Source organism: Poromitra crassiceps, assembly GCF_964638095.1.
Source record: "Poromitra crassiceps genome assembly, chromosome: 5".
NCBI classification, from domain to species: domain Eukaryota; kingdom Metazoa; phylum Chordata; class Actinopteri; order Beryciformes; family Melamphaidae; genus Poromitra; species Poromitra crassiceps.
The window spans coordinates 31,673,710-31,689,961 of NC_139642.1; the positions used below are offsets into that span (position 1 = coordinate 31,673,710).

At 44.1% G+C, this 16,252-nt stretch overlaps 1 protein-coding gene across 1 annotated transcript in view; it reads left to right on the forward strand.

Moving 5' to 3' along the window:
• Positions 1-367: 367 nt before the first annotated feature.
• si (sucrase-isomaltase) overlaps positions 368-16,252 on the forward strand; it is a gene marked incomplete at both ends in the record, with an annotated part of 121,478 nt that continues 105,593 nt past the window's right edge. Inside the window, 5 exons of the mRNA XM_083636621.1 lie at positions 368-491; positions 1,445-1,524; positions 5,269-5,389; positions 8,125-8,234; positions 8,470-8,627. Coding sequence (XP_083492747.1) covers positions 368-491; positions 1,445-1,524; positions 5,269-5,389; positions 8,125-8,234; positions 8,470-8,627 — 593 coding nt within the window. The remainder of the gene's footprint in view (positions 492-1,444; positions 1,525-5,268; positions 5,390-8,124; positions 8,235-8,469; positions 8,628-16,252) is intronic.

Sequence of the window (16,252 nt, forward strand, 5' to 3'; positions counted from 1 at the left end):
TGTCCAGGTCCAAGGGTATTTGTAAGGGAAGTGTCTGTGTGTGTGTGTGTGTGCGTGCGTGTGTGTGTGAGCGCACGCATCCCTGTGTGTGTGTGCATGTGTGCGGGCACACACACACGCGCGCGAGTGTGTGTGTGTGTGTGTGTGTGTGTGTGAGTGTGAGTGAGACAGTGTGTTAGTGTGTGTCCTGCCAATGGGCCTCATTAAGCAGGAAGTCTTTGGGACCTTGCCTTTTGTGAACTTTGTGTCATTTAGTGGGTGTTAATGATGTTGGCCTTTGTAATCATAGTGTGTGTGTGTGTGTGTGTGTGTGTGTGTGTGTGTGTGTGTGTGTGTGGGTGTGGGTGTGTGTGTGTGTGTGTGTTAGATGGCGAAGAGGAGGTTCTCGGGTTTGGAGGTCACCATGATGCTCATGTTCCTGTTGATGTCAGTGGTAGCCATCACTCTTGTAGTTCTCTTTGTCATAGGAGAACCTGGGACCATCAAAGATGGTAGGTACACACACACACACACACACACACACACACACACACACACACACACACACACACACACACACACACACACACACACACACACACACACACACACACACACACACACACACACACACACTCCCTCGCCCTTTGCTTACCACCCTTGGCCAAAGACTGGGAGGACACAGGAATAATGGGCTTATCACAGAACATTCAGCCTAAAGTACAGTATAAGTCTAAAGTACAGTATAAGTAAGACATCTCTTCAGCTCCACACCATCAGAATGACCCCCTTGAACTCAACATGAACTGCATGATGCATCCACAAGGTTTTCATAATCTGTCCCATAAGTACAGGCCTATTCATTCATATACCTAAGCTTTTTCAGCCTGCCCAGCACGTGGTGTGATATTCCTGTAATAGAGCCTTACCCTGAGACCCAGGCTCATGAGAACATCCCATCTTGTCACATGGGACTCATTTTAAACAGCCAAATGACCAATTTTGGCTCGTGATCCATAGTTCAAGAAACCAGCCGCTGGCATTTTTCATATTGGTTGCCATGGCCACCATGCCATTCAACAAGAACAAGAAAGATCTCTGATTTGCTAAACGCACGTCCAGAAAAGAATGTATAGAAATCTGCCAGAGATGGATGCGTCATTGGGACAACGGACAGCTCTCATTGAAAATGAATTGAAATGAATGAAGAATGAACGGAGATGGACAGACGCAACGGATGAGTTTGGCACGGCCTAAGGGTCAAACTGTCATTGAAGACTGTCTAGAATGAAAGCCTACTTTTCCTGATAAGCACTTCTCTCTGAATGGATACAGACTACTGATTGATACAGCATGGATACAGACTACTGATTGATACAGCATGGATACAGACTACTGATTGATACAGCATGGATACAGACTACTGACTACGGAGTCTTTTTCCTTACAGAAACTCTTCCTACAGAAACTCCAGTAGTAGTTCCTCAGTGCCCCAGCATCGGGATTGAAAGATTGGACTGCTACCCTGAAGCTGGAGCCTCAATGGTACAGTGTGTTTCCATTCTTCTTACAACTCATTGTGACAATGCATGTGTTCATGTGTTATTGATGATGATGATGATGATGATGCTGATGATGATGATGATGATGTTTTGTTACCCTTGTTAGTGTGAACATCATTAGGCAATTTATGCAGATAAGCCTCCCCTTGGAAATTAGGAGGGGCAAATGTGTCTGTTTGCCCCTGTCACACCTTTTAAAAGTCAGGAAAGAAACAAATTAATCTTCAATCTCTCAATGTTTTTAATCTAATATTTATTTTTATTTTTTTATAAGTAAAATAGACTATGTGCTGTTTCTGAATTTGCATACTGCAACTGCTTCCAACCCAAGTGTTATAGTGCAACTTGTGCAAAAAAAAAAAGGTCTGCACTGCTACAGACAATGGCCTCTATCTTCCCAAAAGCTCTAATTTTGCGTTTGCGCTCGTTTAACTCCGTGCGCAATGCAAATTGGGGGCGGACACAAGCGCATGCCTGTGATAATTGTACTGGGCATTGGCTGCCCCATGCCAAAGCAGGCGTTTCAGCGCTAAAATATGGGATAGATGGCGTTACCCTATCGTCAGCAGCGCGCAATTACTTTGTGCTAAGAGCTTTGAAAAGGACCTCTTACGCGCAAATACCTCTCTGTGCTGGGCGCTCTGCACGGAGATTACGGCTGCGCTCCCAGCGCAGAGAGGTATTTGCGGAGTGGAAAGTGGAATTCCTTTTGGATATGTCATTAAGCCTTGCCACGCCAAGACATCAAATTATGCTGCTAAAATTGGGTATTAGCGAGATAATTCTAATGTGTCAAAAACAAAAGAAATGTCAATCGACTTTCGCAGACAGGCTCCCGTCCCCCCATCACCTACCCTTATAAATGGGAAACAGGTAGAAGTGGTCAGCCAGTACAAATATCTGGGGACAATTCTGGACGACAAACTGAGTTTTGAGCCTAATGTGAAGGCAATTCTAAAGAAAAGCCATCAGCGCTTGTTCTTTTTAAGGAAGCTAAGAAGTTTTAACGTAGACAAGTCACTTTTGAAAATGTTCTATTCATCTTGTATTGAGTCAGTCCTCACCTTTGCATTTATTTCTTGGTTTGGGAACCTAAACTTGACAAACAAGAACATGCTAAAGAAAATTGTCAGGACGAGCTCCAAAATCACCGGCTGTAACTTGAATGACCTCTGTCTTCTATATAAGAAGAGGGTTCTTAAGAAGGCTCAGGGTGTCCTGCGTGACCCACAGCACCCTCTTTACCCTGAGTTTTCCCTCCTTCCTTCTGGGCGCAGGTATAGGATGCCCCGCTGTTGCAGGAACAGATACAGCCATTCTTTTGTTCCTGAGGCTATTCGCTGTCTGAACTGTTGAATCGAATAGTAGCCTACTTCATGCCCCCTTTTCTGTTTTAATTTACATGGTTTCGAGTCCTTTTAAATGTACTATGTTTTAAGACATCCCTACTTTTTACTGTTTCATGTCTATGTTTTTAAATTACATTTTTGTTATGCTGCATATGAATTGCCCCAAGGGGGATAAATAAAGATTCTCTACTCTACTAATTCAGTGAGGCAATCAACTATAACTCACTGAGAAACTTTTATCACATCGCAAAGAGGGAAATTAATTGAGAACACTTGTGGGACAATGGACATAGGCTATTTACCTTCATAACCCGAAGGGTCATTGGCATCACAGACGATCTGTCAATAAGCTCCCTCTGTCCTCGCACGAGTGAGTACACTATTACGCATGGAGAGAATTACAGCATATTGCATGCCTAGGCGAGGCAACCTCGCGCAAACAACCATTGCGAGACGGGAATCTGATTGGTTTTGATTGACGTAATGCCCAGCCTTGCCTGGCCACGCCTGTGAATAATTCTGGTAGTTAAGACCGCCCAAATCCTGTTTGCGCAGGCATTTTGGGGCGCAGATGGTTTTTGGCAGAATTGGCACAGCTCTAATTTGCGCTTGCGACAGGTGCCGTGAACGTTTACGCATGCCCGCCGAGAATTGCATCCCCAACATATGGGCTGTTTTAACTTAGAAATCAGGGAGGTCACGTCTACCAGACAATTATATCACTTTGAATCAGTTACATTTCTGTATAAATCATTACAAGTAGCTCCCGTGAGGTGGGGATGTTTTTTTTTGCTGCTCGGCGGGGGAGCAAAACTCGGCAGAACACCTGGCGGACGGCGCAAGGCGGAACGCTATCTGCCTTAAGGCATGCGCAAACAGTGGGCAAAGCGCTATTTAGGGATAGCGCCTGTCGGAAGATAGAGGCCAATGTGATCCTGAACCAAGTAACAGTATAATTACTATTACTATTATTAATTCTCTCTTTTTTAACAGTATAATTGTTTGAACCATGAAACAACAGTAACAGTGTACAATTTGTGGGGAAATATCAGTTTTTCTCTGAAGAAACGGCCAGAGGTGAAAGCTTTTATTGGGGCAATCCGCCTGAGGGTAAGGCAGCCGATCAAGTACTTAGCAGTCGCAGAGAACCATCGATGACCTCACACTTGCAGTGACATCATAGATGACCTCACAGTTGCTCCAGTGACATCATCGATGACCTCACAGTTGAGTGAGATCACCGATGACGGTGGTCCAGTCTATGACATCAGATCATTAGGTCACCGGTTCGAATCCGGCCCGTGGGTGTTCCAATGTGTATGGTCTCACCAGTTGGTATGAGAGAGGGGCTTTTCTACAGGAAGGATGATTTCAACAGATTAAAGATGATAGCCTCCTGTTAGCAGTGTCAACACAGCAGAGCAGTAGCAACATGTGCCAAAGCAAAAGGATACTGTTAGAGAGAATGTAAGAGAATGATGATATGGCTTTGTAATTTTGTGCAGTATATAGCCTATGAATTATGTTAGTTTAAGCCTTTGCAGACAGCTCTCCTGTGTTTAATTGCCTCAATTTAATGAATTGGGTTTAATGGATTCATTGAGATCAGCATAGAGAATCAAGCATCAGTGTATAATACTGTACATTCAAAACAATATAGAAATTCTAGTGGTCATAGCGGTGATGACAATAATGGTGATAGTCAAGTCAAGTCAAGTCAAGTTTATTTATATAGCCCTAATTCACAAGCATGTCTCAGAGGGCTTCACAGAAAATATGTCTAGCTGATTCTAGCTAACACACAGTAACAAGAATATACAGAATAAAGATAACATTTGAACATTTGAAGAAAGCAGGAGAGTGGAGGAGGGAGGGAGAGGGAGGAGAGGGGGGAGGTGGGGAGAAAATAGGAAATGTGGAGGAGGAGAGAACAGAGGAGGAGAGATGAGGGTGCAGGGGAGGGAGAGCCAGGGTAGGGGTAGGGTCTAGGGTTGGGGGAGGGGAGGGAGTAGGATACGGGCCCGGATTAGGGCGAGGGTGGGGAGAAATGGGAAATGTGGAGGAGGAGAGAACAGAGAAGGAGAGGGTGCAGGGGAGGGAGAGCAGGGGGAATGTGAGAGGGAGGAGAGGGCAGAGAGGAGGAGAGAACAGAGAAGGAGAGGTGGGAGGGCGCAGGGGAAGGAGAGCAGTGGGAATGTGAGAGAGGGGAGAGGACAGAGAGGAGGAGAGAACAGAGAAGGAGAGGTGGAAGGGTACAGGGGAGGTAGAGTAGAGGTAGGGTCTAGGGTGGAGGGAGGGAGTAGGATACGGGCCCGGATTAGGGCGAGGGTGGCGAGGGTGATAATGACCATAACATCCATCCATCCATCCATCTACAGCAAAAATGCCAGCAGCGTGGGTGTTGCTGGAATGCCACTGATGAGATCAACGTTCCCTGGTGTTACTTCTCAAGCAACCATGGATACACAGTGGAGTCTGTAGAGACCACCGGCAGTACTGGTACATCTCTCACTCCTTTCTCTGACGCTGTGACTACTATCTATTGTCTGTCTGTCTGTCTGTCTGGCAGGCTGTCTGCCTGCCTGGTATAGAGTAAGAGAGAAAAGGTCTAAAATAACTGTCATTATTTTCCCAATATATTTCCTTTTTCATTATTCCCATACTCTACCTAAGATATGGTTTCCTTTGAAATAGGACATGCTATATAGACATGTCTGCTATATAGACATGTCTGCTATATAGACATGTCTGCTATATAGACGTGAGAGAATACAAAAAAGTGGGACAAGAAAGCTCAGCAGGCCAAGTAGAATAATAAAGAGAAAAAAGGGAGCTTCTTGCTATTTAGGATCACAATTTAATGCAGAAGGAATGTACAAGTGTACTGAAAAAGTTTACCAACAATGTACATCTTCAAACAAGATAACACGGGCCGTGTTATCTTGTGCAATATTGAGCAATATTTGCAATCGCATTCTTGAAATATTACAAACTTTATTGTAGATATAGCAAGTTTTTGGTGAATATGGTACATTGGAAATTGGAACATACTTTATTTGAGAGGAACATTATCAAAAACATTTAAATAATTTATCTTGGTTTACAGTACTTGAGATGGGCTTGATGTTATTCAACAGTCACTTTTACCAACATAAACATGAAAGCACTCCTTCTTATAGAAATGCAATTTTATTCAAACATTTGAAATGTATTCAGCCATGGTTATAAATTGCCTAAAATTACCTCAGAGGTAATCTCTCGAGACAGACTTTCGACTTGCATCGAAAATCTGCCGGCAGGCTCCGTCAAAAGGGGTCTAACGGCGCTCGCACGCATGCTGCACTTTACCTGATCAAAATGAAGTGAACGTGACCGGTGTGTTGACAACACTTACCATTTTCAGCGTATAGCAAGTTGCTACTTGCTACTAGCAACGAGCTAGAGTTGTTATTGTTGTTTCATAGCGAGGGACGGATTTGAGAGCGACACGCAGGGAGCGGAAAATAAATTAATGGGCAGAGCCGGTCGGTTGGAGCCAATGGCAGAGCTTGCAGGGAGCGGAAAGGGATTTTCTTCCGCTGCCGACTGCGCCTCTTGAGTTCCTGTTGCACCACATTGAAACGGGGCTGCCCCCACAGGTTAGAGAAAACAATCGTTTTTTTTGGTTTAACCGATGGGTCCCCAGATTGCCTCAGAGGACTTAAGCCCAATTTATGCTTCGTCTGCCGACACTTTTGAAACGGTCGCCGACAGAAATGAGGACTTGAGTCGACACTTTCAAGTGTCGGCGAGCAGTGTCTGCTACCTAGTGAAATGTCTAGTGTCGCTGACTACGTCATCGCGCAAGTCTGATTGGCTATATAGACGGCACGCGCTTGACTTCCTTGTTGTTCCCAGAGAGAGAGGAGGTGAGTTGTGTGGTGTTTATATGCGGCTGCAGCCAAGTATGTTACATCTTGCCTCCGAGGTGGTTTCACTGTGCATTTCGTTCCCTCTCTTTGGCTGTCTGCAGCTGCTTATAGCGTTCGAGTGTCACGTGACCGTTGAACCAAGGCGAACGTCCTCTGAAGTATAAATGCAACACCATGAGCGACACTTTATTTTTCGTCTGCGACCATGTGCTCAGCGACACTTTCTAATAAGTATAAATTAAGCTTTAGGCTCTGTCAGCACATTACAGTGTTATATTGCATACTTTGATCATACAGTAGCAGATGACCTGGGAATTCATCCGGGTTATGGAAACTCTATATCCCAGTTTGAATTTATTGTGCAGTCCTTAAAGTTCTAATCTCAAAGATTTTCATGTAAAATAGATAGTGACTTATACAGATTATCTATCGCAGACAGAGTTAACACAATGGTGATTGAGCCTATGGCCCATTGATGGAAGCCTTTGCCTTTTCAGTATTGCAGCATTTATGCAGAGCGTGGGCAGAGCTAACGCAATAGACTCGCTCTTCACGCTTCACTCTCACAACTCTTTTGTGAAGTAAGCCCGGTCTCTGCTAGCATTGTGGGTGGTTACCGAACACACTTCACAATGTCACATTATGCAACACCACTAGGTGTCAGCAAAGAGAACCAAACGAAAATATTTGAGATTATCACTATAAAAGAGAATTTGAAAATCACAATTGTTCCAGGTCATTGAAGTCATCCTTCTAGAATCTAGAGACTATGATTTTCTCCTTTTGCTATTTTTCATTTAATGTGCTTATGTTGACTGATAATGAAAAAACTATAGTATGGCTGCATGCATGACTTGTGTATTCTCCAGAAGTTACAGTATTGTCTCATTCATTCAATGTTGTTTCAGAGCATGGGGTGAACAGGGCAATGTGATGATTTGCCTCCTGAATATCACTTTGCGTTAAATCTAAATTAAATTAATTTTCATAAATTTCCTCCAAAATCTAAAATCTAGAGTCAGAACTCTAATTATGTGGAGCCAGAAAGATATATCCGCAAAGCCAGAGAATCCATCACAGTGGCCATAGAATCAGTTTCCCACAGTCAGTGGAGCAGCTCTTAAAAGTGTCACTTTGAAGAAATAACAGACTAGAATCTCTGCTCCCTTGTCTCCACGATTTTGACTAAAAGGGCAAAGACCACAGAAGTACCACATGCTTTTCTATAGGTGGCTCCTCTGTGGTTAAAAAAAAGACCCAAATGAGGATTATTGTTGTATTTCAACTTTTCCCTTCTGTTATTGCCATGTGTTTTGGTTGCAGAAATTAGGGCCCATCTGAAGCGAAAGGACTCCCCTTCTCTATTTGGGAATGATAGTGAAGAACTAACATTTTATGCAAAATTGCAGTCACACAATCGACTCCAATTTAAGGTACAGGCACACACAACACGCACGCACAAACGCACGCGCACGCGCGCACACACACACACACACACACACACACACACACACACACACACACACACACACACAGATGCAAACACCAACATATAGACACATGTAAGACCAGTTCACTGAACAATGTTCCACAAAGTTGGTTTCTTAAGCAGTTTTATCAGAGCATGTTCATCAACACAGTCCCTGAAAGGTTGTTTCCTGCCCTCAGATCTTTGATGCCCACAACAAGAGGTTTGAGGTCCCCCATGAGCATGTCAACATCCCCAACTCTCACTCCTCTGGCCCCATCAGCAACGTGCTGGAGATCACCAACCAAGCCTTTGGCTTTGGCCTTACCGTGCGCAGGAAGGAGAACAAGAAAGTCCTGTGAGTACCCACTGTTTGTGCGCACATGTGTGTAGTCTGGTGACCCCAGACTCTATGTATTCAACAAAGTAGCATTATGTGCATTCAGGTCTATGTTTTTTTTTTTTACTGATGTGTGAACTATCGCTGCAGCTATTAGAGAGGGACGAGTCTATACTGGAACAATGCATCATGGTATGCTTATCCCGAAGAGTATATAAAGCACGAGATAGGTTCAGAACATTGTCGGACATGGATGTAATTCCAGACTTAAGTGACAAAGTGCATACAGGGCATTACCCACTTTCTCACACTGTTTTTATGTTCTACTTAGAGAATCTTTGAGTCACTTAATTATCACTTCTGCATGGCGCTTACTTGTCTCTCGCATTTACATTTCACAGCAACTGGCTTGATGCGTGTAAATACGTGATAAATGCTGTGTTGTCATGTGTAGGCCCCAGTGTGAACTCATAGGCGTCGCTCCGACACCACGCGCCACGCGCCACCTTCCCGTGTTCCGTGTCAGCTTCCCGTGTTCCGTGTCAGCTTCCCGTGTTCCGTGTCAGCTTCCCACGGTGGCGAGAAGCTGTAATTACGCCTGTGTCGATCTAGACACGCTCGGCAGGCCCTGAGCGACATCACCGTAATCAATTACTCCTCCAAGCCACACACACACACACACACTTCCCATTAAAAAACCATTAGGCCATTAAACCATTATTATCATAAATATAGAATATGGCGCCATGCGACAAGAGAGCACTGCTAACTGCTATGTGAAGCACATGGATTACAGCAAATACCATGGAAGTCCATGAGAGGCAAAGTGACCGCCTACTTCCTGCTTCAGCACTGTACCAGAGATTCTTATCTTCCCATAGACATTTCGTAAAATGCTTATAAAAAATAGTTTTACTTGGTCAAACCAAATGGCTCAGCTATATGTAGAATCAGGAGAGACCATAGAACATTTCACTCTGACCAAAACTTTAAAAACTACATCGAAAAAATATTTTCTTTAAAAAAAAAATACGTTTTGGTCCGAGTTAAATGTTATGTGGTCTCTCCTGTTTCTAAATATATCTGAACCGTTTGGTTTGAACAAGTAAAAAAAACATTATAAGCATTTTACGAAATGTCTATGGGAAAATAAATTACGGATGCAAATCTCTGGTACAGTGCTGAAGCAGGAAGTAAGCGATAACTTTGCCTCTCTATTAGTGATGTCACGGTACCAATAATTCAGTAGTCGGTACCGGTACTAGTGAATTTCCACGGTACTCGGTACCAATTTCGGTACCACGGTAAAAAAAACAGACTGATATTTCTTCAACATGGCATGTAGCCTTCAACTTTAAAACAAAACAATGTGCTTCTGCTTACATTCAACTCTGTATGGCAGTGAGTGCAGACAGTGCAACACCAGTGGCATGTAGCCCTCAAGTAGGCTATTGTTTATTGAATAAAAAAAAAAAAAAAAAAAAAAATCGATACCCTCGGTACCATGCAAAAACAGGTACCAAAGTACCGAAAACAATGTAGTACCAACTAAGTACCGAAGTACCGAAAACCGTGACAACACTACTCTCTATTCACTAATGGTCTTTCGTATGGGTTCTCGTGTTTTTGTGGTGTTTTGAATTGATTGTCTGGTCTGTTTTTTAGCCTATGATGGTGGTGTGTCCTCTGCTTCTCTTTGTTGATGTTTTTGTAAAAAAAAATCTTGCTGCAACCTAGCATGGTTTTGACTCCCTTCTGGTGTTTGACAAATTAAGGAGGTTGGTGGTGGCATCCTCCACCCCTTCTCCACTCTGTAGGCAAATTGTAAGGGATCTAGTTTATCTTTGGTTATAATAAGGATCTCATTTCTAAATATCCTCTCAAAAGTGTTCATAGTCAGAGAGGTAAGGGCCACAGGACGGTAATCATTTAGTGATTTGTTGGATAGAAATGTAAAACAAAATAGATATTGAATATTTGAGTTTCCAAACAATTTGAGTTTCTATTTTTTTTCAGGTAAACAGGTAAGTTCAGGTAAGTTTCCACAACACCTCCTATTGTATTAACACATTGAGTGCCAGCCGTTTTTTCAATGCTGTAGGTAAGTTGTGCCAGGGTTTTTTTTGACGATTCTGGCTCATTTTACAAGAGCCGAGGATTCTTTTCTGTTAAGACTTCGTGAACACCAATCATCTAAAAATAACTAATAGAATGTGTGCTTTCTCTGTCTAAAAGAGTTAGTTTGTAGAGTTAGTAGTTATGTAGATATTAGCCGTTGAATACAGCATGGTTTCAGCGTCTGAGAAGGAAAGCTGAGAAAAATGCAGTTTTGTGAAATTCAATCAAACAGGCAGAACAGTCACTTTAACCATTTATTTTTGGCATCAGTGAGACATCAGACATCTGAACAATAGTTGTTTTCAATAATGGAGGAATAATACAATAATAAAATAAATAAATGTCAAAATAAATACAAAACAAGAGCAGACCACAGGTCACTCAGCTTTTTTTTTTTTTTATAGGTTTTTTTTTTTTATAGGTTTTTTCGGTTAGTGATCAAACCGGTTTGGGCTCGTACACCGAATCCAGAACTGCTCCAAAATGTAATGGGTACTTCCTTGGCCCATGTTACACCCATCCACAAAGTTACATGAAAATCGGCAGGTACTTTTTATGTATTCCTGCTAGCTAGCAAACAATCAAACAAAGAGCAAAAACAATCCCTGGCAGGTTTTTTTTTTTTACGACCCATGCCTACTCAGCGCCAGCGCCGCTGAGCAAGGTTCTTGTCTGAGTGGTACTCCTCATAGCAGCTACCCCTGTGTAATGAGACCCTACATTTGACACACATGTAGCGTGTCTCTCTTCTAAGATCTTTCCTTGCACAAACGCTACACCTCCTCGTTGGGGCATCTTTTTTGGGTGTGGCTGGTATGAGGACCATTACATGGCCCGCTAGATTGACCTCCAGCCTGCATTGAGGGTCTAGGTATGGTCGCCGGGGCATGGTTGCAGGTTGGTCACTGCCCCCCGCCCCCACCTCCTCCCCGCCCCCCCGCCCCCACCTCCTCCCCGCCACCCCCCACCTCCTCCCCGCCAGCCCCCACCTCCTCCCCGCCAGCCCCCACCTCCTCCCCGCCACCCCCCACCACAGGTCTGGTCCATGCACCGACAACACTCAGGATGAAATCCAGCAATGTTTCACACTTTCTCTGGCGTTTAGCTGGGTATTTAGCTTTGTACAGAACAAAGGCGTTATAAAAAGAGATCTGAAACATGTACATGACAAATTTGAAGGGCCACCTGGATGTCTTCCTGGCAAACGGATAGTAGGCGATGTTCTGGTCCAATCTGTCGACCCCATTCATGTACTTGTTGTAGTCTACAACACACTTGGGTTTTGTGTGTGGGACCCTCTCTCTGCTGCCTTTCTGCCTGACCTGCACCGTCTCCATCGTGTCGTCGTGCAGAGTGGAAACCATTTTCACGATTCTTTTATCTCGCCAGGCCAGAACCATGGTGCCACCATTGTGGCGCATGACCGTTTCCCCCAGCTTCACGGTGTGGTTGGTGACCATGGTAGCAGGTGGCTCGCCCCTGTTCTTCCTCAGAGTGCCACAGACATGTGTCTGACACTCCAGCAGCTGTGCACACATTCCAACAGAGTTGTAGTAGTTGTCCATGTATAAATGGTACCCCTGCCCTGCCAAGTCCCCGAGGAGGAACTCCACCGTCTTGCCTAGGGTGGACCGCTCACCACAGTACGGCTTCATGCTGTAGCAGTAACCTGTCTGGGAGTCACAGAGGATGTAGGACTTTATCCCATACTTTATGGGTTTCTGTGGGTTGTACACTTTGAAGGCCAACCGCCCACGCCACAGGAGCATCCCCTCATCAATACTGATGTTTTGACTCGGTGTGAACATGGCTCTGAACTTTTCTAACAGGTCATTCAAAACTGGCCGGACCTTGAACAACTTGTCTGCACCATCAACATCAAAATTGTTACTGAAATGGAGGAATCGTGTTAGCAGTTGAAAGCGGTTGCGAGACATGGTTTTGTTGAAGTGGGGGGTAGCAGTCAGTTCATTTGTGGACCAGTACATGGCCAGTTTAGGCTTCTGGACGATCCCAGTGAGGAAGTATAGTCCCAAGAAGCTCTTGAGTTCTGCCACTGTAGTGTCCTTCCACCTCCCAAGCCTTGAATGTGGCAGAGCCTCACTGACCTGACTGATGCACTGGTGTGCATACAAGTTAGTTTGGACTACAATGGCCTGGAGCAGCTCATCGTCCAGGAAGAGCTGGAAGAAGTCAACTGGTTTAGCAGCAGCACCACCACTATGAGGACCCGGTTCTGCTGTGAAGGGGATGTGGGTTGGCTCCCAGTCAACGTCACTCCAGCCTGGACCTGCAGGCCGTTTCCCACTTCCAGCTCCACTGCCACAATCTGCAAATTATAGAAATACATAATTACCATAAAATAGTGTTTTTTATATGTGTGGTACTGAATGCTGGCTGGAACCTGTGATGTGAAAATAAACCTGATTCTGAAGTGTGCTCTTACCCATTTTCCTGGCACCAGAGGCTGTAGCACCAGTACCGCTACAGCTGGCTGCTACAGGCTCATCTTCAGACTGTTCAGAGTCTGAAATAAAGTAAAATGAATTGACTGACTGCTGGCTTTTGTATAGTCATAGTAATTACATTTCCACAAGTTACACAAGTCATCTCAAACATCGTCTTACCACTGCTCTCTGGAGCTTCGCTCCTCGACGGGGCCCACTCCTCCTCAGAATCCTCCGCGTCTGGAGAAGACGTGAGGTCACTCGACTCGGACTCAGTCGTGAGCCCTGCAGCCGCAGCCGCGACATGCAGAGGCTCACCCCGTTCATCATCCGAGACCTCGGAATCGGTCTCCGGCACAAGCTCGTTTCGGACGGAAAAGAAATCCAGCAGTGATCTCTGATCGGCCGATCGCTTGCGTGCAGCCGCCGAAGACCGCTTGCGTTTGGCCGGCATGGCACAAACACGCCACCCGCTCCCAACTAAACTGAAATAAAACAACTACTGCTACGACTAGATCAAACTGAACTGAAATAAGGCTAATCTACCGGCTACCAACTCGATCAAACTGAACTAGAATAAACTGAACTAGAATAAAGGCTAAATACTAAAATGAACTGACGCTAACGCTAAATGTGCTAAGCTAACTACAATGAACACTAACTGTAACTACCCGCTAACTAAGTATCTAAACTAAGTCTACTATAAAGACTATACTAAACACTACTACTGTACTAACAACTAACAAACTAAATCAACTACGCTAACCAACTCGCTCTAAATCTGACGCTAAATTGCTGAAATTCTCTATGTATAAATCGCTATGTAATGCTGTCTCGCTCTGTATCTCAAACTTACCTACTACCCACGCCGATCAAAGGAGCCCGCCTTCCTTATATAGAAATCTTTGTTAGAGTACTTCCGGGGCAGCGGGAGAGGTCGGATCCACATTCACATATTGCCCAAGGGCGCCAGCTAGTGGAAACCACTGAAAAAGCTGTAAGACGAGATATCTCGTCTATGGCACTCAACGGTTGGATTATGTAAGACGAGATATCTCGTCCATGGCACTCAACTCAACGTGTTAACATAAATGGCATATCACTATTCAATAATAGATTCAAGTGAAAAACACTTTACCAAACCAAATGTTACTTCAAAACTCAAATATTACTATTTATGGGCCCACACACACACACCTAGATGCACTCTGTGTAATACTAAGCAGGCACTACTGTATAAACCCGAAATAAAATGAGTTAATCCAAAGAAAAACATCCTCTTCACTCCTTAGAGCTCAAGGGAAAACATTTCTAGAACTAGGGTTACGCTTCTAACCTCCCTTACTCACTCAGTCCGCGAATTGGCACAGTTCCAGGTTTCAGCGTCTGGGAGTTTGGCACAGTTCCAAGAGGTGCGCGCCGCGAACGGTCGGCAGGTGGCTATGATACAGGCGAGAGGAAAGGCTTGCTTCTTGGTTTACATAACTAGATTAGAGGCCTTGCTTCTGGTAGCTGCTTGGTCAGCAGCACGAAATCCAACGTTGCCAGAGGAAGTTTGAGCATCCACAGGTGGCTCAACCGCTATCTGGTGTGTCCGACTGTCCGTGATGATCCACTGGGGGTTCCTCTGCCTTTCCGACATGCTGCCACTCCGAACGTTAACTTCCATTATTCGGACTGGCGGTCTGCTGGGTTAACAGAGCGCTCCACGCTGATAGACGTCTGTAGCTTACTAGCTAGCTTAGCCAACTACCTTGCTAACAGTGCATTGAGAATAACTCTCAGTAGTTAACCTCTAGCCGAAGTTTACTATATAGCCTATCCGCCAGTCTCACTTACAGTTTACTCTACCGATTAATAGGTCACTAAACTGGTAAACTGACTGTAGGAGGAAAAACGTATGTTACGTTTTCTAAAAGTTTATTTTACATCTGGCTACTAGCAATTCACCATCATCTCATCTTGTTCTTTTTTCTCTGTCTCCCTCTCGATCACTTCCTCCTTCCGTTCCACTGAACCATCAACCTTGCTCCGGATTGGCCATTCTTCTTCATAGGTAAGTAAACAAACTTTTATGATACATATTTTGATAACAATGAATATTTCAACCATTTCAACATAGTGCAATATAATACAACTGTTATTTTGGCAACATGAATATATTATTTCAAACGTACAACTGTACCCAAAATAACTTATTAACCCAAAACACTTTTTCAACTGGGTTACATCTATATTAGGTCGAGACGAGTAAGGCCAGGTAAGAGTAGAGCCGTACTGTGCTGTTATATGTGGTGGAAATGAGTCATAAGTGGTACCCTGAGGTATCTGACTGAAGCTCCACGTGCTCTTTGTTTGTTCACACTCCTCCATAATGCAGTCATGGCTGTACACTTCAAGGTGGAGTGTCAGTGTTATTATAATGTATCACACGTTAACCTTCGGCCTGTCTCACTAACTCGGCTAACATGCCATCATTTGACTTCCTGGTTTGTGAGAGGCAGCATTGTGACTGTTGCCTTCCTCAATAAGGTATATGACCTTCAATCAGGTGCAGTGAGATTGCTTTGAAAATGTAATCAGTTGGAGATTAGTAGGCTATTGTGCTATCTGTGTTGTAATCAAAGTAGTGTAACCTCGTTGCTTGTAATGTTTTACACCAGGGGCACTCAATTAAAATTCAAAGAGGTCCAGTTAGAGAAAATTTCCTCAAGCAAAGGTCCGGAACATTGTAACGTAGCTTGCGCTATGATTCAGTGCCATTGAACTCAATGATTGAAGTAGCCTAATGGTACAATGTCTGTATTCAAGATTCAAGATGTTTATTGTCAGCCCGTTTGCACAAGTAGACTCTCAGGCCGGGAGGCTCCACAGGACATACATGTAACATAGGAAAAGCAACACGTGACATAGCATAAGAGAGCAGAAACACACAAGAGCAATAGACATTTGAAAAGAAAAGAAAACACATTGAGGAACACTAGCAGGGCAGTGCAAGGTGCTACAATGAAATGAAAGGTGTCAGATGTCATATTTTTTATGTATCAGGTATTGCAATTAGTAACTGTCAGGGGCGGA